The sequence below is a fragment of the Podarcis tiliguerta genome (assembly GCF_965153285.1).
Source record: "Podarcis tiliguerta genome assembly, chromosome: 9".
Taxonomy (NCBI): domain Eukaryota; kingdom Metazoa; phylum Chordata; class Lepidosauria; order Squamata; family Lacertidae; genus Podarcis; species Podarcis tiliguerta.
In genome coordinates, this window is record NC_139542.1 from 5,882,013 (window position 1) to 5,908,454 (window position 26,442).

The 26,442-nt window shown below is 43.0% G+C and overlaps 1 protein-coding gene across 4 annotated transcripts in view; it reads right to left on the bottom strand.

Annotated features, from left to right (window-relative positions):
- PTPRA (protein tyrosine phosphatase receptor type A) overlaps window positions 1-25,802 on the bottom strand; it is a 78,930-nt gene extending 53,128 nt beyond the window's left edge. For all 4 annotated transcript variants that reach the window (XR_014501818.1, XM_083398329.1, XM_083398328.1 and 1 more), the window contains exon 1: window positions 25,737-25,802. Coding sequence is in view for 3 of the 4 variants with exons in the window: in XM_083398329.1 (XP_083254455.1) it covers window positions 25,737-25,763 (27 nt within the window). In the remaining variant the exon portion in view is untranslated. The remainder of the gene's footprint in view (window positions 1-25,736) is intronic.
- Between the last annotated feature and the right edge of the window lie 640 nt (window positions 25,803-26,442).

Here is a 26,442-nt window from a genome sequence, read left to right on the forward strand (position 1 = left end):
AAGTCACTTTATCACAGCAGATGTTTGCTAGTCAAAGCTTCTCTCAAATCACCCAACGTTGCAAAATAAATTGACAGCAGCATCTTAAAAGTAAAGGGGGTGCCAGGAAACTGGGGGTTATGTTCACATGTGGTGGAGCGTGTAAGTACGTACAATTTTTGGGGCAAAGGGTGTTTAAGGAGGTAACAGAAATCACTGGGTTAAAGCTGACCAAAAGTCCAGAGGTAGCATTATTATCAATTTACGATGGGGTGGAAGGTTCACAGGCTGTGAAGGACTTGCTCGCAAATTCATCGGCGGCTGCACAAATTATAACAGCTAGGAAGTGGAAGGGGCAAGGTGAATATAAAATGGAAGAATGGTATAAAGAGGTGTGGGATATCGCTTTTAATGATAAATTAACATGTGGGGAATATGCAGGAGAAATGATTTTGAGGAGATATGGAAGGTGTTTGTAGAATTTGTACTGTTAAAATGGAAAGGGGTCAAATTATCGCAAGAGGTGTTGGAATTTTGGGAGGCTGGATAGTTGCAATGGAATGGTATTGTGGGTGGGGTGCACATTTTTATTCTTATTTATTTATTCTTATTACTTTGTCAAAATAAAAAAAATAAAAAATAAATAAAAAAAATAAATGTTTGGTGTGGATACAAAAAAAGAAGTTATGTCTTAAGTCTTATTATGGCTCCCTCCCCTATGTTCACGCCTCCCATACAGATACAGAAACGGAGGGGAAATGCTTGTAATGTTATCAACATACACACAGCTGTTGGCTAGATGCAGCATCCTGCGCACTTCACAGAAAAAACACACATACCCTGACATCATGCCTCTGGTTTCACACAAGGCGGAGGGGGAGGGAGGAGCAGGAAGGAAAAATGCATTACACCACAATCATTTTTGCGAAGAACTCAATAATAGGCATAAGCAAGACTGTACAAGGAGAAACAAATGGGAAGTATTAGGGTTTGGTTCTTTAAAAAGAGTCGCTAGGCTAACTGGATGTGACCTTCTTTGACCTGGAAATCCTGTCAGCTGTTTCCACATGACATTGTCCCTCCAGGATAAGACCATGCACTCTGCAGGTGCTCAGAAACACTCAGTTTGTACCCATCTTCAAACATATTTTGAAATACCTTTTCGTGTAGTCAGATATGGGATAAGGCAGCCCATGCTAAGCTGGTTCCAGAGTACACAAAACACAGCAGTTGGTAATCCTCACCATATATCATTGCTTAGAATGTAGGCAAGTATCTGGCTTACAAAGACTTATTCTGGCATTAGGTAGACACTCAGATATTTACTGTTGTAACGAGAGCAAAGTAAGCTGGTGAAAGAACTGCATCTTAGTCCCTTGAGGCAGTAGTTTACATTAACTAGACAGAATTTATGCAGTGCTTGCAAGTGCTTCATATAATTCTCACAAGAACTGTGTAAGGTAGATCATTTTTACTCCTTGAAGAAAGGGAAGGGCTGAGAGAAGTGAGGTCATTCCAAAGACTTTCTATGCACAGAGAACACCTTACCACACCAAGCCATCTGCCATGGGACCCCTGCACAATGCAGAGGATTCTGGGGCATGCCCTAGGGTGCTGGTCAGATCCATGGGTCTTTGCCATCCCATCATGTGTTACAAAAGCACATCCTCCAGCATTTGCCCAATATTCCCTGTAGCTGTGCACTGCACAATGAAAACCAGAGGTGGTTGAGGGGCAAGGTTCCGCAATCTCTTATAAGTTCCGAAGAACCCCAGTTTGGAAGGCACTATGATTAAGTTTTGTAATTAGAACACTCAACCTGAAAGTAAAGAGAACTTTTCCAAAGTCAAACCTGCTCTATATGTTTATATTTTTAAAACCTACTCTCGTGAGAGTTGTGTCCATTACACTGTCTCCTTGCACCCTCTCTCAATTACTCTGAAAGGCACATTGTTGTTGTTTAGTCGTTTCTGACTCTTCGTGACCCCATGGACCAGAGCACGCCAGGCACTCCTATCTTCCACTGCCTCCCGCAGTTTGGTCAGACTCATGTTTGTAGCTTCGAGAACGCTGTCCAACCATCTCGTATTCTGTCGTCCCCTTCTCCTTGTGCCCTCCATCTTTCCCAGCATCAGGGACTTTTCGAGGGAGTCTTCTCTTCTCATGAGGTGGCCAAAGTCTTGGAGCCTCAGCTTCACGATCTGTCCTTCCAGTGAGCACTCAGGGCTGATTTCCTTAAGAATGGATACGTTTGATCTTCTTGCAGTCCATGGGACTCTCAAGAGTCTCCTCCAGCACCAGAATTCAAAAGCATCAATTCTTCGGTGATCAGCCTTCTTTATGGTCCAGCTCTCACTTCCATACATCACTACTGGGAAAACCATGGCTTTAACTATACGGACCTTTGTTGGTAAGGTGATGTCTCTGTCTCTGATGTCTCTTGATGTAAAGGCACATTACATCAAGACAAATCTGCTTACCCAGGTTAGTTTCATGGCTGAGTGGGATCTGAACCCGGACCCTCCCTCCCATATCCAAACCAAACCCATGACTAATCTTTCGCTTAAAAACAGAAAGGTGCATTTTTAGTACTCAGAATTATGCAGGCTAAATTGAAAATATGATAGCAAAAACAAAAAACAAAAAAACCAACCACTGAAGATTAGGCCCATACTAAAATTAAGACGTGACTACAATGGCTGAAAAGTATGAGCTACATGCCATTAACTCATATGAACTGCTCTAGGCTTTCATTACACATATGATGCTCTGCACCCGTCTTTTTCTTTTCCATTTGCCTATCAACTCACCCCTTCCAAATTCCTTTCTAACACATCAGGAAACAAGCACACTGCATTGCTTGCCAATTCATTTCTGGACACAGTTCCAGCTGCTGTTCGTTACTGTATTGATATTTATTTATTTACCAGAGTTTCAATACCACCTTCATTAGCACAAAAATATCATGGTGACTAACAATATAAAGCCAACAAGAGAATTCCATCAATAAAACAAATGCAGAATACATTATAAATCAACAGATCAGTTTACTGCATCAACATGGATCATTCCTCAGAGAAAGTCTGGGTGGAACAGATATGTTTTAAGCAGCCAGCTAAATGCCAGTACTTTAGGTGCCGGGATTTCATTTTTTTAATATGTTTTACTTCAATTCTTTGTTCTGTATTTGATATTACTTATTGCTAATGTAGGTTTGATTTTGTGAGCTAGTACTTCCAGTTGGAGAGGGAAATGAGATATAAATCTCTGTATAAATTGAATAGGCAGGGGTTTCTTTCGCCTAGCCTCTCTCAAGACAAAGCACAAGTTTCTCCTGCCTCTCCCAACACATGGGACTCTGCAAAAAAGAAATGTTTTATTGTTAATCCTTTAGTGTATTTTTCTGTGCACTGAAATGGATTGGTGCCAAAGTCCCACTTGGGTCTCTGTGGCTTAGAGCTAGCCTTTGATGTGTTGCCAATAATCATCCTTTAACTCCCCTGACCCACTTTCTGTAGTTAAACAGAAAGGATGAGTCATCACGGCACTCTCCAGCTCTTCGAAATAACCAAAACTAGGAGAAAACATACAAATTACCTCCCAATATTTCCGGACATTTTGCATGTATACACAAGGTTGAAACCTATGCTGGCTTGTGTTTCATTTTAAATACAAAGAGCTTTCTGAATAGACAGACCACCAATGGCTATGAACATCTGCACCTGTAGCTAACCCAAGATTTAGTTACCAACCACCTGCACATTTACACTCATTTTCTAAACAGCCACTTGCCTGCGGCAAGTAAGAATTGCCTCCAGGTGACCAGGCAGGGAAGTGTTTGTAAAACCGGAACAGACATCCTCATTTGTGCTTTCGGACTGTTGGTGTATCACAAATGGCTTGCTTTAATATGCATGGGCAGGAGGTTGTGCTACATGTTGTGGGTTTTAATTAGAAAGCTCTCCTACGCCAACAGAATTCAGAAAAATAAAAGGGCACGTTTTCTCTCCTTGCTGGGAAAGAAACAGAAACACAATACAGCCAATGTAACCCAACTGTTAAAATCTGTCAGCTCACACCCTGAATAAAGGACATTGTGCATACAACCTCCTAAAGCCTCTGACAGCTTGAACTGCAGAATTATTTCATGGTTGGCAGGGGAAAGCTGTTAAGATATCATAATGCAGGGGTAGCCAATATGGTGCGATCTAGATATTGATGAACTACAACTCCCATCAGGCCCAAAACATATAACCAATGGTCAGGGATGATAGGACTTGTAGTTCAACATCATCTGAAAGGCACCATGTCTGCTAACCCTGTTCTAAAACCTTCAGGTGTTCCCCATAGATGGGGAACCTGAGCCTCACTCACTGTACTTTGATGATGGGATCCAAAACCATTGCCAGTGGTCCGTACCAAGAAAGGGAGCAAGCCCACCAAACCATCCACAGCCCTGAAGCCATAAAGAGAAGACAAGACAAGGTCCCTCAGCAGTTTAAGGTCCAAGAACCCCCCGCTTCAGTCAAAAGAAAATCACAGAGAAAAGAGGAATAAAATATCACTCTTTGCCATGGTATACTTCCTCCCCAACCTGAATGGGTGGTCCCCAACATGCTAATGTATATTTAAATCACAGCATTTAAAATAAAAGCACTGTGCTCATTTTGCAAACTGCAATACAAATGACTGCTCATATTAGAAGACATTTGCTTTTAAGTCAAATGATACTTAATAGTGGCTCTACAGATCTATCCTGAACATGTCTGCATAACGGGAGGAAGTTTCCATTTAACTCAGCGACGAACATCAGTGCCTAGGTAATCTTAGTTTTGTTACCATAGCAACACACACACACTCTCTCTCTCTATATATATATAATGTAACTGCTATGATGATACTGGGAAATCAGTAATAAGATCAGGTCAAGTCACAGGTGGACTAAAGCAAAACAATTTTAATATTTGAGCTAGAAGATCCATATGGGACACCCAGGGATGCTGGAAATATAATCGATAAACCAAATAATGGATAATTTGCTGCCTGTTAATTGTATGCCAAGATCTGACTAGTGGCAAAGCTGACCCCAGTTCCCATTGTTTTCTGCCAGGGGTGCCAACTTGAATAAAATATGGGGGGGGGGGCAGGTAAGCCACACCCTGCATTATTGATCACATGATGTGGTGCACGCACACCATTAGAATGGCAATGCCTATCAACTTTGGGTGGGCCCAGGCCCCTCAAATATTTAGGGGGGTCTTTAACCCCGAAAAGTTGGTTCCTATGGCTTCAGCTTACCAAGACAAACAATTTTGATATGTAACTTTATTATGTATCATTGTTTTTAAATTGCTGGTCATACTTAAAGATTTTATGTTAGCTTGTTTTTAATGTTTGCTTTTATCAGTAGTTTTAATGAATGTTTTAGATGGCTCCTTGTTAAACTACTAAGAGGTCTTCTGTCAAGTGAGAGATAAATTGATTTTGTTAATAAAAATAAAACCAAGAGGAGGATACAGAAAGGACCAGCAAACCAGGATCCATGGACTGAGCTCTTGAGGGTAGGGTACAATCACTTCCCACAGACTGCCTGCTCTTACACAAATGATTTATAAAACTATCCTACTCTGAATACTGAATGAACATAGAACTTGACTTGTGGTGTCAAATCACTCTGTATTAAAGAAGGTATTCTCTCCTGTCTCGCAAAATCAGAGAATCATAGTTATATTTTTGCTGATGCACAGTACTATTTCTAAATTCATTTTTTTAAGATGAGAGGACTTGAAGGAACCACAAAACATGTGTACAGATATTGATGCATTCTAAACATAGGCCGAAAGTGAGTAGCACCTAAAGTGAAATACAGTGGTGCCTCGCAAGACGAAATTAATTCGTTCCGCGAGTTTTTTCGTTGAGCGAGTTTTTTCGTCTTGCGAAGCACAATGGCGGGGAGGGGTGGGGAGAAGCAGGACAGCTGCCACAGCCGGTACCTCGGACTCACCCGCGCCTTGTGGCCACAGCTGGACGTGGCTGCTGGAGGGCAGCGGGGCTCAGGAGCGCGACTCCGGCTGCAACGCTGGCTGCTGGCAGCAACAGCTCTCTCAGAGGAGCGCGCAAGGGCGGTGGGCAGCGGCGCAAGGCAGCCAGAAGGTCGGCCATCAGCCGGAAGGTGGGAGGGAGCCGGAGGAGTCGGCAGCCGGAAGGTGGGAGGGAGCCGGAGGAGCGGGGAAGCGAGCGTGCATGTGTGCAGTGACCGTCGTCATGACAGGAGAGGCAGGGCTGTTTCGTCTAGCGAAGCAAGCCCTTAGGAAAATCCGTCTTGCGAAGCACCTCAGAAAACGAAAAACCCTTTCGTCTAGCGAGTCTTTCGTCTTCCGAGGCATTCGTCTTGCGGGGTACCACTGTATGTGGTGTATGGATTACATGGCAGTGCAGGATACCAATAGAATACAATTAGCCTCATAAATGAGTTTTTCTGCAAGCAATGATTTGAAGATTGAGGTTAGTTTGGTACTCTTTGATAATCAGGGTCCCCATCAACTCCCCTCTGTGCTCAACTGCTGACCCAGCTGGTAGCTGTATTGGATTTGAATTGTTTTTATACATGTGCTGCTGCTGTTCCAAGCTATTTTTATACATATAGTCATGTTTTTAGAAATGTTTTATATATGCAACTGTTTGTATATATTTAACTGTTTTATATATGCTTTTATTACATTGGGCGGGATTCACCTAATAAATCCAGGCAGCACAAGCCTTGTATGGAGGCTTCCGCTTGACCAATTAGGCTTCACTCCTCTCCCCTCCAAATTAGCTTGGGGTTTCAGGAGAACCCCCAAAAGTTTTGTGGGTGGGGAAGGAAGGGTGATTGTTCTGCCTGCCAAGCTACAATGCTTCCGCTGATGGGACACTCACCATAAAACAATGTTGAATTCTACCCACTGTAAATTCTTTTTGGATGTCTAATGGGAAGAGATTCATAACTGAAATAATTAAATATAACTACAATTATATATATATATATATATATATATATATATATATACACACACACACACACACACACACACACACACACAATGTTTTATATAGGCTGTAAGCCACCTAGAGTGGCTGGGGAAACCCACTCAGATGGGTGGGGTGTAAATAAAATTATGATTATGATTATGATTAACCTCTGTGACACTGCTCTAAAGCCTGGTTAGACCCAGTCCCTTTCAGCTTTTATGTTTGCATTTGCCCCCCTTCAATTCTGAATCAACAGACCATAGCAGTGGTGAAACGAAGCACTATTGGCAGTGCCCAGTCGAAGGAGTACAGTTGCCTGGAAGAGATCTGGTGGAATGCTCTGTCCCAAGAGACTAGGGCCCTGTGGGACTTGACATCTTTCCACAGGGCCTGCAAGACAGAGCTGTTCCACCAGGCCTTTGGCCAAGGCACAGTCTGACCCCCTCCTCTGGTAATCCTCACAGAACTCTAGCCCAATGGTTGCCATTAATTTGATTTTGAATTGATTTTAAAATGAATTGATTTTAGAATGTTGTGTTACTTTTGTTGTTGTTGGCCGCTCTGAGCCCGGCTTTGGCTGGGGAGGGTGGGATATAAATAAATTATTATTATTATTATTATTATTTATTATATATGTCTTAGATCAGTGCTACTCAATGTAGCATCCCATGGACCAGTGCCAGTCAATGAACCATCAGCTGCTGGATCCGAGCAACCCCACAGCCCAAGCTGGATGGGGCACTTCAGGAACAAAATATGGTACTGGTCCCTGGCATAGTGTGTGTGTGTGTGTGTGTGTGTGTGTGTGTGTAAATTGCCAGTCCAGCAATCAGATAGCTTGAGAAGCACAGTCTTGGGTAACCTGGCTTCAAGTTGTTTCAGGGCTTTAAATGCTAAAAGCCAAACCAACCGAGCACGTTGAGGTTTCCATGGGAGAAAACTTCAAGGCTCTTTTCTAAAGTCTGTCTCTCTGCTTGGAGAAGGGCAGCCGTGCCAGTGTTTATGGAATGATTAGACTGTTCCTCAGATGACAAAGACACACACATTCAAAATCTCCAAGAACTTTCTCCCTTTCAGGACTGAAACCGCGGCTTACAGTTCGGGGGAGAGGAGGAGAAATGGACAAAAACAGAAAACAAGGCAGGTTTGGACAATGCTGCCCATTGAAACTGGGAGGAAATGAAAAAACATCATATGATGAGAAAGAGGTTAAAATGCCCAGCACCACTTTAAACAGGGTGCCTTTTAGAAAGCCATAAAAAGCACAAACTCATGGGAACCTTCTGTGGAACCCAAAGTAACTATTCCGTTACCGGCTGACAGCCAGAGGATTTGCTATTAACATCAACGGAATCAATCAGCACTTTTACCTATTGAAGGAAACAGCACATATTATTAAGGTTACCAATTAGATAGAATACTTATCAAAAGCCGGACTTTGCTATGTAATTCAAATAAACAAGTGCAACATCAGAAGTCTGTTTCACCCTTAATACCTACAGCAGTGGTTTTCAAACTATGGGCGGGGTATAAATAATAAATAATAAATTATTATTATTATTATTATTATTATTATTATTATTATTATTATTTATTATGATGAGTTTCTCAATGAGAATTCTGGGGTGGGAGGGAATGTCAAGCTTCCTATCTTTCCTGCAATGCACATACGCAACATGGCATGCAAAGGTTTTGCATTAACTTAGCTGGTGCAAAAAAATACATCTCAGAACACACTGGCATTCCTAAGGAAACAAGTGGAAGCGGAAAAGATTCCTTGAGGTTGGAGAGTCTGAAATAACTGCTGGCCTATGGAGTCATCTGTATTGCTACAGGTTTTGGGGACCAGAGTCTGTGGCTGCAATCCACCCATGATTCCTGAACTTGTTAAAGGTTTGACTAAAACAGTGCCAAACACTGCGGGATAACAAGCCATGCCAGCCTGACATGGCTAGCGGGGAGATAAACCATTAAGAAACAAAGGCTGAAATGGGCAGTTAAAACAGAAGACACTGCTGGGCACAGAGGGGGAGGTTGCCAGGGTTACAGGGCGCAATGATGCAAGCGGAAGGGGAGGGGAGGTTTGGCAAGGGTTTTTGGAAAGATGGAGGGGCACAGAAGCCAGGTGGGCTGACTGGAGCAGGCTGCTACAAAGAAACTCTGAACCATGCTGGCTGCTGTTTGAAGCCAAGGCTCAAGGCAATGCTGCCTACCTGTTTGGCGAGGTTGCTGCTGCGCTTATGGCAGAAGCTGGCTTCTCTTGAAGATGTATCTTTTGCTACCGTGCTACTGGGCAAAGCACCGGACTCACCCGGTAGCACAGCAGCAAAAAAAGACATGTACCTCTCAAGAAATACCAACGGTAGAAGAATGGCGAATGAAGATGTTGGAGTTTGGGGAGCTGGCTGACCTGACTTGGAAGAATCCGCGAACAGAAAGAGGAGGAATTCCAAGAAGATCAGATGAAATTTAAAGAATATTTAGCCAAATACTGTAATATAAGATAATTAAGAAGATACTTGAAAGTATTAAACAGGCCTAGGATTATAATATGAATGTTGTATAGTAAGATGGATTTAAGACAATAAGAAAAGAGATGAAGATAGTAAATGGAAGGAACTGATTGTAATAGAAAGATGTTTGGGAGAACTGTTACAAGGGAACATAATGAAATTCATTTGGGGGGATTCGAGGAAGTCACGTAGTAATGGAATTTAAAATGAATATAAGAACAAAAATGTGTTTTTCTTTTTTCTTTTTCTTGTAGTATTGTAGTCTGTTTTGGATGTTTTATTTGTTATACAGTGGTACCTCGGGTTACATACACTTCAGGTTACATACGCTTCAGGTTACTGACTCCGCTAACCCAGAAATAGTGCTTCAGGTTAAGAACTTTGTTTCAGGATGAGTACAGAAATCGTGCTCCGGCCGTGCGGCAGCAGCAGGAGGCCCCATTAGCTAAAGTGGTGCTTCAGGTTAAGAACAGTTTCAGGTTAAGTACAGACCTCCGGAACGAATTAAGTACTTAACCTGAGGTACCAAATCAATAAAAAAATCAATAAAATTTTTGAGGGGGGAAAAAGACATGTACCTGTACCCCTTCAATTCTACACTCAGGTTGTATACATGTGTGAATAAAACCATATGTCATAAAGACACCATAGCCCCTGCTGTGACTCATTCCAAAGAAAAGACAAGTGCCTGGGTTAAGTGCCAAGTCCCCTGGCACTTCACACTGCTCAGAGATTGGGGTGGCCTGTAATAGTATTCTACCTTTATGCCTTCAGTTATGCTGCTTGTTTATGTTTGCAAACAGACATTCCCTCTCAAGACTCACTTACATAGCAAAGTCCCGTCAGCATTCCCATCTTTCCTGCTTCTCCATTGTATTCTGCTGCACCCATTTCCATCTCCACTCTTCCTCAGCCCTCTCTTCAGGTGTTCCAAAGACACATGTGGGGGAAGCGACCCCATCATCATGGAAATAATTTTGAAAATGACAGCGGTGGTGGCGTTGGCATGCTTGTCCCCAGTGCCCCCTTCCTTATAGAAGAAGAAGAAGAAGAAGAGTTTGGATTTGATATCCCGCCTTTCACTCCCTTTAAGGAGTCTCAAAGCGGCTAACATTCTCCTTTCCCTTCCTCCCCCACAACAAACACTCTGTGAGGTGAGTGGGGCTGAGAGACTGTGACTGGCCCAAGGTCACCCAGCAGCTGCATGTGGAGGAGCGGAGACGCGAACCCGGCTACCCAGATTACGTGACTACCGCTCTTAACCACTACACCACACTGGCTCTCTTATGTGTTTACGGGTCCTAAAGGTTCGGTTGGATGTTCATGTCCATACAGAATTCTTTGTGATCAGGAATGCCTCCTAATTTCCCTCCACACTTTTCATTCTTATGAGCTATTAACAAGTCTAAATGGTTAAAAGAATGCTTGAAACTACAAGGATGTGTAAGCAGAGCTTAGAATGGCATCATTCTCTCTGATTGGTTTACACAAGCCTTTTCACCCTGCTAACTGTGGGTGACAGGGGCTGGCTTGTGTCCAAAGTGAGTTGGTTTCTCCCTCTTCCAGTAAACTGTTTTTTTCTATTAAGAAGGCAGAGCTGGAAGATTGAAGGCAGAAGCTTTCATTTAAAGAAAGGATCTTTGTGTGCCAGAGAACTTCCTTTCTGGCCTAGGAAATCATGAGATGACTTCCGTTTTCTTCTTGATTCTTTATCTAAGACACAAAGTGCTTGGAGCCAACTTTTGAGATGGAGTAGAGAGGAGGGCTTTTAACTAAGGACTTGAGAACCCATCTAGAAAGAACCATCAGGACTTAAATGTGTTAAGAAAATTCCCTTATTATCCTTTAACTTTCTTACTTTCTTCTCTACACACTCTTTGAGACAGAGATACTCTCTACATATTTTACTGATTTGCCATCAGTAAAATTACAGTGTAAGAGTTGTAGGGAAAATATTTAATTTTTATAGCGTTTAATATGTGTACACTGCTAAATCATATAAATGTCTGCAAGGGCAAAGTAGGATACATGCATTTTATTGTTTTTTCAACAGCGACACCATGAATATAACATAATAACAAAAAGAACACATGGACCACACGTTATTGGATTGTCATTTACACAAACTAACATTAAGGTGCATATGTAATAGATATTCTGCTTCTAAAAAATTCTAGATAAGACACTAAGTATTGATCTAGTATGTGACCAGCACAGAATCCGAAAGGAAGCCAGCAGGCTATATTCTGGCCTTGTTTGCCTTTCAGAAGACACACATGAGGTTGTATCCAAGGGAATGAAAAGAGGTCAGATTGTGTTGCGCTTTAATTTTGTGAAGGCAACCTCTGTAATGGGTTGTTTGCCTGTGGGCTGTATCCAGCCCTCACATGCATTTTTTGTAGGTCCCCAATACCCCCCCCCCATTTGTCCATTTTAACTTCCTGCTCATGGCAAAGAGAACGGTGGCTGCTCACTTTTGGAAACATCTTGAAGGAGTCACAGTAGAAACATGGTACAAGAAGCTTTAGTTCCTACGTATGTCAGATAATCTGACACAAAAGGCTTGTCTGCATAGGGACCAAATAAAATAGGGTGTGTTCTACTCAGGAAGGTTTAATTTTATTCAGTTTACATTGGAACAGAAGAACCAAAAGAACGAACACTATGCAGCCGACTCGCATCTTGCGTGGGTGTTATGTTCCTGGGATAGCACATAAGGCTGATATTGTGTATAGTCAAAACAACCCATTGGAACCACAAGCAATCTTACCTTCCAGAGGTGGTGCACCAAACAGGTCTTACCTCCTAAGCAAGGCAGAAAAGCTTCAAAGCTCTTTCCATGCCAGGAAAACCCTGCACAGGAAGAGCTTTTAAGATCACTGCCTTCTACGTGTTTAATTTGTGCAATTTCAGCTGGCCATTTGGCTGTTAAGAGTGCAAAATTGAAATCACCTAAGTTAAACCTTCCTAATTAACTCCTAAGGAGGAATTAAAGAACCTTTTAATGAGGGTGAAAGAGGAGAGCGCAAAATATGGTCTGAAGCTCAACATCAAAAAAACGAAGATCATGGCCACTGGTCCCATCACCTCCTGGCAAATAGAAGGGGAAGAAATGGAGGCAGTGAGAGATTTTATTTTCTTGGGCTCCATGATCACTGCAGATGGTGACAGCAGTCATGAAATTAAAAGACGCCTGCTCCTTGGGAGAAAGGCGATGGCAAACCTAGACAGCATCTCAAAAAGCAGAGATCACGTTGCAAACAAAGGTCTGTATAGTTAAAGCCATGGTTTTCCCAGTAGTGATGTATGGAAGTGAGAGCTGGACCATAAAGAAGGCTGATCGGCGAAGAATGGATGCTTTTGAATTATGGTGCTGGAGGAGACTCTTGAGAGTCCCATAGACTGCAAGAAGATCAAACGCATCCATTCTTAAGGAAATTAGCCCTGAGTGCTCACTGGAAGGACAGATCCTGAAGCTGAGGCTCCAATACTTTGGCCACCTCATGAGAAGAGAAGACTCCCTGGAAAAGACCCTGATGTTGGGAAAGATTGAGGGCACAAGGAGAAGGGGACGGCAGAGGACGAGATGGTTGGACAGTGTTCTCAAAGCTACAAACATGAGTCTGACCAAACTGCGGGAGACAGTGTAAGACAGAAGTGCCTGGCGTGCTCTGGTCCATGGGGTCACGAAGAATCGGACACGACTAAATGACTAAGCAACAACAAAGTTAAACCTATGTAAGTCGACTACGCATTCTTGTGGAACAGGTAATAGAGACAGTTCTTCATTCTATAGGGTGTGTGGGAAAAGAAGGCATAAATGGCACACAGTAAACATAATTATGTGGACAGACCAGGCAAATTTATAAATAATTATTATTGTTTTAGCCATGGGTAGGCAAACTAAAGCCCAGGAGCCAGATCTGGCCCAATTGCCTTCTCAATCCGGCCCACGGACAGTCCGGGAATCAGTGTGTTTTTACATGAGTAGAATGTGTCCTTTTATTTAAAATGCATCTCTGGGTTATTTGTGGGGCCTGCCTGGTGTTTTTACATGAGTAGAATGTGTGCTTTTATTTAAAATGCATCTCTGGGTGATTTGTGGGGCATAGGAATTCGTTCATTTTTCCCCCTTCAAAATATAGTCCGTCCACCCCCCCAAGGTCTGAGGGACAGTGGACCGGCCCCCTGCTGAAAAAGTTTGCTGACCCCTGCTTAGCTTTATGTTCTAACTGTTCATTTTTGGGGATTTCTTTCATATATTCAATATAGAGAAATGTGTGTGTGTGTAAAGACACACACACACCCCTCTCAGGGATACCCTGCTGTGGTACTCTGAGTCCAAAAAGTCTTTTGTAGCCTCCCCTCCAAGATTTATTTTTAGAGATAAAAAATCAGACCCATTTTTACAGAAAAGTCATACCCAGAATGATGTATGGTGTTTGGCCCAAAAAAGGTTAGCCACCTACAAGCCAACACATAAAGAGACATTTTTAGTTGTGTATATAAGCTGCTACAGCCAGGTTTTCAGTGAGAATCAACCCTCGTAATCAGATGTCAACACTTGACAGTGGTTTTTGCAAACCTATGGGTTGACGTAAACGAAAGGCAACTGCGCTTGGAAAAGCTACTGCCCATAATTCATAACCACAGCACTTCCTCCCTTAATCAGTAGTTTCATGATGGTGTTTACAACTGGGAATTTTGGCTCTGACCTGCTCAGAGAGTACTGATTAATAGAAATAAATGTCTGCTGCAGACTTAAAGGGAGGGGCTGGAAACCAGCAGAATCTGAAGCTGGCAAAAGAAGGCTGAGGGCTGCTAGAAGCAGCAGATTCCGGCCCAGCTTGGAAGCGGCATAATTCAGTGCCATGTATGAGATGGCATGATTAAAAGGGAACGAGTGCCAGCACTTGACCCCAGGGGTCCCCTCTCAAGATAACAGCACACAAGGCAGACACCTGCAGCAAGGCACTGTCACTTCCAGCAGGGTTCTGAATGCACAATGGAGCAGTTCCAGCTCTCATCAGAAAAACCAGACATCAAACACTTAATGAGTTAGCAAGTTCAGGAACAGAGCCAGGCTAAAAACCAGCCAGGTTAAAAGTTCAGGAAGTTTTAGGATATAGAACACAGGTGGAGATTAAAGGGACAGCTCCAGATATTAAAATGCCCCCCACCTTCCGTCACAGGAGTAGACTTTTCAGCTGAGAGCTACGGCTATGTTAAATCCCTAAGTTCAAAGCAGCTGGAGTAACTACTTGCATTACAGTGGTACCTCGGGTTACAGACGCTTCAGGTTACAGACTCCGCTAACCCAGAAATAGTACCTCAGGTTAAGAACTTTGCTTAAGGATGAGAACAGAAATCGCATGGAGGCAGCAGGAGGCCCCATTAGCTAAAGTGGTACCCCAGGATAAGAACAGTTTCAGGTTAAGAACAGACCTCCAGAACGAATTAAGTTCTTAACCCGAGGTACCACCGTATTACCACTGGCTACTGATGGCAGGAACCCTAAGGATCTGCTCTGTGGGGAGCTGGCTTCAGGCACCAAGCCCAGACCAACTCTGTGTTACAAAGATATACAGTGGTACCCCGCAAGACGAATGCCTCAGAAGACGAAAAACTCGCTAGACGAAAGAGTTTTCCGTTTTTTGAGTCGCTCCGCAAGACGAATTTCCCTATGGGCTTGCTTTGCAAGACGAAACATCTTGCGAGTTCTTGCGAGTTTTTTTCCTTTTTCTTAAAGCCGCTAAGGCGTTAATAGCCGCTAAGCCGTTAATAGCCGCTAAGCCGCTAATAGCCGTGCTTCGCAAGACGAAAAAACCGCAAGACGAAGAGACTCGCGGAATGGATTAATTTCGTCTTGCGAGGCACCACTGTATGCACATGTGATATGAAGGCTGCCAACATCAACCCTGCTTGAGAGAATCCCTTGCAGATGGCTGCAAATACCTGGAGACGGTCAGGTCTTGCATCCACAGCAGCGATCAGAGGAGGAGGCAGGAGAACAAGAGAGAAGAAACACCATGGAGCACCTGCAGCTGCGCAACCAGATGCCTCCATCTGTCCCAGATGCAACAAAACATGTCCCTCCTGTATCGGTCTCTACAGCCACAGCAAGTGCTGTAACCTTCCAACAGCTTGGCTTCACTCCTCACAGGCGCACTCCTCCGTGGTCTCCAGAAACAGACGGATGCCAACCAACCAACTGCAATCTCTCTCATGTAGGGTTAACCACCGGCGCATTTCACATTCCGCATTCTTTTGGCTGCCCTCTAAACCTTCCAGCGGTTCCAGAACTCAGGCTCAGGTCTGCTGCCCACATGTCATCAGATACACTTGTGTATTTAGAGTCAACACTGCACTACACGTAGCACCTGCCGGAGCAAGTTCCTACCCAGTGGGCTTATAACCTATTAGCTGTCCAGTTCTTAACAGAAGAACAGCCAGATTTTATCCAAGGTGCATTCACTGCACTGGGTTTTGCAGAATGGAGGCTGAAGATGACAGCCATCCCCAAGCACCTGGCCCTGACTGGTACATTTATGCCCATGTGCCATTAATTAATTTTATTTAAAACCACCACTTTTCACTGACATATTACTGATGCTTTTACCAATGTTATTATTGCTCTATTACATGTTGTATTCCACCCTGGTATATTTCTTATGAAAGTGTGGTATATAAATCTTTTATAAAAATCAAGAATAGCTGTCCCGAACAAACCAAAAGCATATCTAGCCCATCATCCTGCTCTTACAGGAAGCCCATAAGCAGGGCCTGAGTACAACGATCCTCTCCCAACATGTGGTTTCCAATAAGTGGTACAACAGGGGAGTACTGCCTCTCACAGTGGAAGCAGAGCATAGTCATCCCAGCTAGTAACCTTTAAAAAGCAAAGGTAAAGGACCCTAAAAGTTAAGTCCAGTCGTGAATGATTCTGGGGTTGCGGCGCTCATCTTGCTTTACTGACCGAGGGAGCCAACGTTTGTCCGCAGACAGTTTTTCCGGGTCATGTGGCCAGCATGACTACGCCGCTTCTGACAAAACCAGAGCAGTGAACGGAAACGCCATTTACCTTCTCACCGGAGCGGTACCTATTTACCTACTTGCACTTTTGACGTGCTTTCGAACTGCTAGGTTGGCAGGAGCTGGGATTGAGCAACGGGAGTTCACCCAGTAGTGGGGATTCGAACCGCCAACCTTCTGATCGGCAAGCCATAATTCTCTTTTAAAGCTATCCAAGTTGGTAGTCATCATCCTGTCATCATTCCATATTTTAACTATGCCTTGTGTATACATAACTCTGTGATGGAACTACAGCAGCTAATATCCATTTGTAGATCTGCACTACCTGAGTTTTCTAATCATTATTTTAAAAGAAGAAAGAACTGTGGCAATGTTCCTAGAGGCATATATTCATAAAACACAGATCGAAAGCTACACGAGTGTTGAATCAAAGCAGGTAGGAATGTAATGAATACTTGGGATGGGAGGCCACCAGGAGCGCAAGAAGGCAGCTCAGAGTTTTCCAAAGAAGAGCAGGATCTAAGTATATTAAAAATAGAGGAATAAATAGCAAGACCTAAACATGGGCTAGTTTGAACAATCTTTTGAAGTCTAGCCCCAGTGAAGGTAATGGCAAGATCTCACAGGTTTCTTTCCAGAACTCCAGCTGTGCAATAAATCATGGGAAAGAGTGCCAGTGCTGTGGACAATGTGGTGTCTGGAATCTCTTGTGGAATTCCCACTGATGAGGAATGCCAGTTTACCTTTTAAACAACCAGTTGTAGACATCACTGCCGCAGAGTGCCTAACTTTGATGCAGGCTTCAAAAACCTATACGGGCGTGTAGGAATTTGAAACATTTCCCCAGCCATGTTTATTGAGATGGGGGAAGGTAACTAGCCTAAAACTGGAGGAGGATTTTCCTTCCAATTCCAATTCAGCCTACCAGACAGTTTCAGTGGTCAGTTGATGCACCCTGTAAAATACAGGCTGAGAACACCGTCAACTCCCCCAGCTAAAAGTAAAACTCAACTTATGTTTGTCAAGAAAGGACCTTCCTCATCACCTTTCCACTAAAGCAGAGAGCTACATCTGTTAAATCTCCCATCAGTTTCCAGAGCATGCTGAAGAATTTATCAATCTGAGACCTCCAGTAGAGAGCAGCTGAAAGGAAACCAGAATTACAGAGGCAGACGGAAACATTTACTTGAAAAAATAAATTATAACAGAACATCAAATATAGCTTCCAATGTCAGTTGTCAGATAACAGTACAAGAGGACAACACACCAATGATCCATATAAAATGCACAGCTGAAAATCAGCCAAATAAATCAAATAGGAGGGAAACATTTACTGAACGCGTTGAAAAATGTGAAGCTTTTAAATAACATTAACATTTTGCTAAGCAACTGGTGGAGAAATGCCCAGCAGAGAGCATTGTGGATAAAGGCCTTCCTCTGTAAAGCACTGCTGGAAGAAAAGGAAATCGTTTACATCTCCCTGCCCTGAAATGCAAGTCAGACAACCACACACGTACATTTCCTAAGTGAAACCTTAAAAAGTTAAAACCTTGAACATGTTCCAGTATCACTATATTTATTTACATTTATTTGTTTGTTTGTTATTAAAAATGCATTTAGATATTTGAAGTTTCCCACAGAAAGATATAGTAGTAGATTATTAGGTTTATATCCAGCCAGCCATTCTTACATCATGGAACCCAATGCAGCGTGTGTGTGTGTGTGTGTGTGTGTGTGTGTACGTACACACACACACACACACACACCCCAGGTGAAAGTGGTAGCTTTTAAGTGGTTTCCAGGGGGGTCACTCATCTAGACCCTGACCAGACTCAAGAGCTCCATAGCTTCAGCGAAGTGGTGGTCTTGTGTGCCTTCAGACCATATACTTTGGGACAAAATTCTTGGCTTAGTGCTGCATAGTTGCTATTCTGTTCAGCTGGCATCAAACCTGTGGCTACTGCCATTGACCCAAGGAGGGCAGTGCAGTGTTACACTAGAAATAATGGAGACATCTAGGATGTTCTTGGGAATCAGTTTGTCTGTGCCACTGTGCTTAACCTTGAACCAATCCATGGTACACAGGCATTCTGCCTAAGGATGGGGCCTGTAAGAGTCAACCTTGGTAACTTCTTGCCCACACCGTCCAGCCTGCAACAGACCATTTCTAATGGCTTAAAAATGGGCATAAATCTAGCATAGTTTTGTACTTTTGCACTCGCTCCATTCCAGACTGGGAGTGGAGGCCAGGCAAGCATGAACAGGCCCAGGGGATGTGTATCAGGAGAGGGCCTTTATTCTTCACAATGTGCCTGTGGCAGTCTGGCAGTCACGAGAGAGTCAATAAAACTCATGAAAGGGCCTTTTATGCCACAGCAAGTGTACAAGGAAGAGGGAGAGGGGAACGCCAAATGACCCAGTTTGAGAAGGAGCTATTACCAACAGGCTTAACTCTTCTTATCCCAGATTATGCTCCTTGAAAACCACAACTTCAACAGTTACAGGAGAATGTTTCTTTACTGGAAAAGTTTGTGCTTTTTGTTATCAAACCACAGCTAGCTGTGCTTCTCAATACACAGGAGAGCTGAAAACTGGTGCTTCAAATTAGAACCCCAAACCCATGTATATATACTTTACGGTCAACAAGATGAAGTGCGGTCAAAAGACCTTGCATTCTCTCCGATGCAGAAGAACAGCTTCGCATTCTTCAAAATATATTATTCCACTATGGTATAAACAGCTGCCTCAAACATGTAAAACACAAATGAGAGACAGGCTTCCTTATTAAACAGCAATACATATATTATTGCTGATGGTGACTGGACAGCACATCTAATGCATACAGATGAGAGTTTTAAGGATACCTTACGTCTCTTTTTCACATTTTACACATTTGATGCAAATGACTGATTCTGGGACTGTGCACATCCTCTTTTGTTGTTGTTGTGTCCAACTCTTCGTGACCCCATGGACCAGAGCACGCCAGGCACTCCTGTCTTCCGCTGCCTCCCGCAGTTTGGTCAGACTCATGTTTGTAGCTTCGAGAACACTGTCCAACCATCCCGTCCTTTGTCGTCCCCTTCTCCTTGTGCCCTCCATCTTTCCCAACATCAGGGTCTTTTCCAGGGAGTCTTCTCTTCTCATGTGGTGGCCAAAATATTGGAGCCTCAGCTTCAGGATCTGTCCTTCCAGTGAGCACTCAGGGCTGACTTCCTTCAGAATGGAGAGGTTTGATCTTCTTGCAGTCCATGGGACTCTCAAGAGTCTCCTCCAGCACCATAATTCAAAAGCATCAATTCTTCGGCGATCAGCAACATCTTGCACATCCTCTACCACTCGGCTATGGGCCATTTCCTCCTCAACCTCCTCATAAAATAGCAACTTTGGCCCCTCTCATATATCTAAGAATGATATGCTGTTTACTGGGAAACTAGTCATTAGGCTAGTCCCAAGGATGGCCAATCCATCCTTCATAACAAGTACAATGGAGGACAATATTCACATGGAAACACTGTAACAATGAAATGATTATAGGGAATCTGCATAATCAGATCACAGTCATTTCCATCGCTGGAAGATATGGCCATCAGATTGGCACTCCCAAATCGCACATTCATACTAAAATATATTCACAGTGCTAAAAATGAACAAAAAAAGTCAAATCTAATACAGTGGTACCTTGGTTGTTGAACTTAATCCGTTCCAGGGGTCCATTCGGCTCCTGAAACCATTCAAAAACCAAGGCGCAGCTTCCGATTGGCTGCAGGAGCTTCCTGCATTCAATCGGAAGCTGCATCAGCCGTTTGGCTTCCAAAAAACGTTCACAAACCGGAACACTTACTTCTGGGTTTGCGGCATTCGGGAGCCGATTTGTTTGGGAGCCAACCTGTTCGACAACCAAGGTACCACTGTACAACCTTGGAAAAGGTTTCATTTTAGCCAAGACTTGCTGGTAGGCCACTTTTAGTCAACAGTTGCCTCACAGGATTTATTAGGATTTACTCTGCACGTCCATATTCCCCCCCAAATCAGGAAAAGTATCTGGTTTAGTGAAATTTGTAAAAAAAAAACCGGACAATCACTAAGTGAATATACAGTACATTCTGGCAATAGTGAGAATTAGGCACCAAAAGAGGCAAAAAGGTAAGAGGAAGTGAGAGCTGAGAGAAAAGTTGATTTCTATGGAGAAATGTGAATGAACTAAATATACACCAGGATTATCTACACATCTCTTGACTGCCCAAAGCAAAATATGAGCTTTGGTACTATTACTGCCCCATTAACCCAGATTTTCTTCAACTATGTCACTGGAAGAGTCCCCACCCCATGGTTGTGTCTTCCCCCAACTAAAAGCCACTTTAGGAAAAGGTGCCTTTTTTTTTTTTACATTGTTTGCATTGCTCACCATCTTATAGCAACTTTGACCCATTAACAAAGCCTTCAGACTATACGTGATCACAGAACCGGAAAGGCATTCAAGATGGCCTGGAAGTGTAGGATGATCTCTCCAACCCCCGCCAAGTTTGCTTAGGGGAGGCCACTCTTGCCAACTGATTGACAATAGAGGGAAGATAAAAGCTTGGCAGCTAAGAGCAAAGCAGAACGAGGCACATGGCACAACTAGAAAAGCCCTGCCTTAGCAGCTCCCATTGTGAACACAAATGTCTGCGATGGCTATTATGAGCAAGCAGCAATCTGGAAAACTCGTAATGGGGAGAATTCTGCTCCCACCCAAGCATGTGCCAGAGAAACTCCTTCTAAGATAAACTGTAGCACGGGCACATGGGGTCCGGTTTTTTACACCGGGAATACCCAGCACATCATAAAATGTATTTTGCTGGTATTATGGGTTTGCAAGGTAATATTGCACCAGATATTGGCTGGACTTTTTAGCAGCATGGCAACAAGAGCAGCATCAGCAACAGCACAATCTGTCACCTGTGAGGCATCTGAATGGGGTGGAAAAGGGAAAAGATCACATGGGTGGAAAACAGGTTCAGGAGGGGGATACATCATGGGAGACAAATCTTTGTGTGAATTAGCTAAAATTTGTAGAATTTTGGAACTGAAGACAATGCCAGTATGCCTGTGCTTAATTTGCAATGCCTTGTAATCAGAACAAAATGGTATTTTATTTTATAGGGATAGCACTATTCGGTAATAATATAAATGGAAAACAGAATTTAAAGCAGTAAGCTTCTGTGCACCAACCCTAGCTTGATTAGGGCACTAGCAAACTAATTTTTATTTATTATATTTATATCTATCCTGCCCGATGTCCTAAAGGAGCACATAGATACAGATAGAACTATATATATATTTTATACAAATACTATCTAACTGAAAAGGCATTTCCATGCTCAAGAAAACGGCCTAAGAATGCAAGCAACTGCACAGACGTAGAGACTCAAGTCAAAGCAACGTGAACCAGTTGACTAAGCACAGAATTTCTTGAACGGATTTTATGGCTAAAAGTAAGCCCAGGCAAGTGCCAAAAAAAAGCATGAGAGAAAGATGGAACTCTGAAGTATGTAAGATTCCTCCACAGAAACAGTTAAGAGGGGAAATTCCTCCTTAAGAGCTCTCCAACCAGCCTTCCAGGCAGTCAACCTTTTTTTCCTGAGTTCTCCTCTCTCCCCTTTAAGTTGAGAAGGCCAGCTATAAATTAGCAGCTCCTAAAATAGAAGTCCCCCAGGAGTGAAGACAAAGGCAATTAATGATGATGACCAGAATCTGCTTAATTTGGCATAACTGCTTGCACTCTTGGGAAAAGCCAACTGAATCTGGCAAAGGTGCAGAGAACACTTTATAACAAGCCAAAGAGGAACATTATACTGGACCTATGTGCCTGCAAGTCAATATTTACTTCATTTACTGCAGAACTCTACAGCACTAAATTTCCAACAGAAAATGTAGAGTTTTAGATTCTCTTTCTACGTGAACAAACTGTTAAAAAGGGCTGCTGTGAATAAACACCACTCGGCCAGAATTTTATTCCTACCTCTCTCAATTATGGGTGAAACAGGGGCTACTTGCTTGGGTGGTTTTTTTTATGTTTTCATCATTAATTATTACATACTTTATTACAGACAAGTAAGTATAAGATAGTTAACCTGCACTTATGTTAAATCTGCAGCAGAATCCACACAAAAATGGGATCCTGCATTCCCCCATCTTCCTGGGGAGAGAAAGGAAATCTGGTGATCCTGCAGGACCTTTAGCATCAATAAGACATAAGGCAACTCCCTGTTTGTTTGTTTTTATATTAAAAAAACCAAATGGTATTCAGAGGCATGGATAAGACCCATTGATAGTGTTATCTTCATTTGGCTGATCATTTGAACCCACTCCACAATGATATTGTTTGAAACAGAAATCCTATGTCGGGTCACTTCAATGCATATGTGATTTTAATATACAACTAGATAGCTGGTGTGAAATTTTGTGGCATCGTGGAACGTATTGTTACAGGCCACCCCAATCTCTGACAGATATGAGATTCCAGGGGTTCAGGTGTGCTTACCCAGGGGCTGTGGTTCCTTTTCGACAATGAGGCACAGTGGAGACTATGACGTCTTTATGATATATGGTTTATTTGCACATATATACAGCCTGAGCCTCAACAGAGGAGCTCCTAGCATTATACCCCCAACAGATCTTCCATAGGGGCAGTAATCTTGGGCTCAAAATAGAAATTAGCCATGCTCTCTGTCTCCTACATCCTGTCATAGTCAGCCCACCTTGTATACTGCACCCCACCCCCGGCAGCCTGCCTTGTGCTCTACCCACCCCCCCTTCCTGCCTGCCACCACTAACAGACTGGAACAATTTCTCTCCAGCTTACTTCATTCAAATTGAAATTTTGTCTCTGCCCACTAACACACAGCTGGAGGAGGATCTCCACCCACTATACTGTTTGGTGCAGCCTTGCCTTCTTAATGGCTTTCCTGATGGGATAGCTTTCTTGATGATAGCTACTACCAGGCTGGCCTATCTTGCTAAAATAAACTTAATCCAGGGGTTCAGTGTTTGGCACTGTTTAACTGCCCAAACCTCGATTAAAATCTAACTTTAAATAGGCCCAGGAATTTAGGGTGTCTCACATCCCACAAACTCATAACAATAGAATCCTAAAAGAAATTATTAAGACGAATCTTGACTTGACCACTTTTCCACACAAACAACTGCCTACTCCCAGCCACACTCAGAAGCAAATGGTGGATAAAGTTGAGTTGCAGCAGAGGAAATAGGAATAAGCAAAGCAGGTGTCGTAACAGATTTCTCTGGGGCTGAAACTGAGGAAATGGGCTGGGAGGGGGAGAAGCTCTGAATTACCCTTGCAGGAGAAAATCAGCCTAAAGTGCCAAAAAAGTAAGGAAACTCACAGGAAGGAGCTCCCTGGGAGACCCTAGGAGAGAACAGCTGGTCCAAGAAAGGCCACGTGTGCTTTCCTCCTCCCTCTCTCCAACATGCACTCCCTCTATACTGGTAGAATTCAGTTCCTGACCAGGTATTTGTGAATGTGTGACAGGGAGTGCGTATACACACATTGAGAGGATAGAAAATGTCCATGTACATTTAAAAACAGGAGAATGTACTGAAAGTTTCACATTTTTCTCCCTTAAGAGAGGCCACTTGGAAGAATAAATTGAGTGGGTCTTCTGAAATGGGGTCTCCCAAGTGAAAAATTCAGGGAAGCTACTTCCTGCCCACAAGCAAATCTAATATTATGTCAAAAACTACACAAACATAACTTTTCAAAAGTTGATTTAAAAATCAAGTCGACAGCACGTAAGTATTGGGCAGGAAAGCAAACAACCACAATTTGCTCTATTTTGCATACCGTCATGATCAATCAGGAACAGAATAAACTGTAATAAATGTTAGTTAGAAAACATCTGTATGTGACCCTTTCCCTCTACAAAATTTCACAGTCCAAATCATGTTCTTCAAATTGATGTAATTCATTTTGCCAGCTAGAACAAACAGAAAGCTAATGGACAAGTTAACTCAACAAGGTGACTCAAATAGCTTGAAGAAAGCTTATTTCAACAACTCCATCACTTCAAAAGATAGCCATCTTAGCAGGTATAAAGGGGTCAAACTCCTACTTTTTAAAAAAGAGCCTATGAAAAGGATAAAGCCTGTATGCCTTTCGATTAAACTAATTCTATAGTCTCTTTGCTCAGTGTCTAAAAACCAATGAAGGCCTGGAAGCCTAAATCAACGCCTCCTTAGTTTGCGGAAGAGGGGTTTTAAGAGGGCTCCAACCCACAAATAGTGTACCAGGGACCAAGAAATCCTGTTAGCATCCTTGCTCGCCCCCATCCAGGGGGAGCCAGCAGAAGGTACAGGACAGTAAAAATATACAGTGGTACCTCGGGTTAAGAACTTAATTCGTTCTGGACGTCCGTTCTTAACCTGAAACTGTTCTTAACCTGAGGTACCACTTTAGCTAATAGGGCCTCCTGCTGCCGCCGCGCTGCCGCCACATGATTTCTGTTCTCACCCTGAAGCAAAGTTCTTAACCCGAGGTACTATTTCTGGGTTAGTGGAGTCTGTAACCTGAAGCGTCTGTAACCCAAGGTACCACTGTACAGTGGATGCTCGGGTTACGAACTTGATCCGTGCGGGAGGCATGTTCGTAACCCGCAGCGTCCACAACCCGCAGTGCCGTGTCTGTGCAGGCTGCGATTCGGCGCTTCTATGCATGCACAAAGCACGATTTAGTGCTTCTGCGCATGCACCGAAACCCAGAAGTAACCTGTTCCGGTACTTTCGGGTTTCGGCGCATCCATATCCCGAAAACGTGCAACCTGAAGCGTCTGTCACCGGAGGTATGACTGTAAAAGGAAGACCACTACACCTGCAGAAGCAAATGCTATTGAACTAGAGCAGACAACATTTTGTTTGTACTCGAAAATTAATAACCAAATGAAATATCTGGGTGAAACGTGGGGGGGGGGGGAAGTATCTGTATCAAATTTTATTTTGGTCACAGACATAAGATAAAACATATGGATGAACTGAACACATAAGACTTAAAACAGGTAAGGAATAAAAGTTAATAATAAAAAGGTGATTACACCATACATAACTTAAAAAGATAAAAACAAGGACAAACAGTTGAACGCGACAAAATGTACAGGTCTTGCATTTTTGGCAAAAAGCTCTAAATATTAAATTAATTCTTCTATTTACCTTAATTATCTTAGGCACATCATCCATCCATCAGGCATTTGGATCCCATAAAGGTTCTTCAAGTTCCTGTAAAGAAACAGATGATGAGTTTTTCAGTTGAAATAAAAATTCAGACAGGGAAGATGTAATGCTCTAAGAATATGGCAACTAAATTAGAACACCTGGCTGGCAATTTTATTTTCTGGAAGGCTTTGAATGCTAAGAAACAGAACTTTGAAGCAGCAGGAAAACCCAGATTTCCCAAAAGGACCGTGTTGTGTGTATGTGTGTGTGAGAGAAGATATCTTGGAGAATAAAATGGCATTTGCTTCGGTTTGGAGGCAAGCCATGTAGGTGCCAGGCAAGCCTCTCAGGAGAGAGATTTCAGTGAGAAGGGCACGACAAACAAAAATGCTTGCTCTCCAAGCAACCAGAGGAACATTTCAGAAAATTACCACAGACAGATACAGGAGAACAGGCTTTCCTTAAAATACCTGGGCTAGAAGCATCTCCTCCTGGAAACAAAGACTTTGTGCATTACAGAGAATTTAAATAGCAACGCTTGAACACACAAAGTGCCCGCTGTACTGCCTTCAAGGCAGCATGAAATATCCCTTGCAAAACTAAACCCCGGTGGGGGTTTCAACAGTGAAGCGCAGGTGAAAATGGAGCATGGCATATGGCGAGCCACTATTGGAGACCGAATGGGAGTCAATGGCCGTGTTGT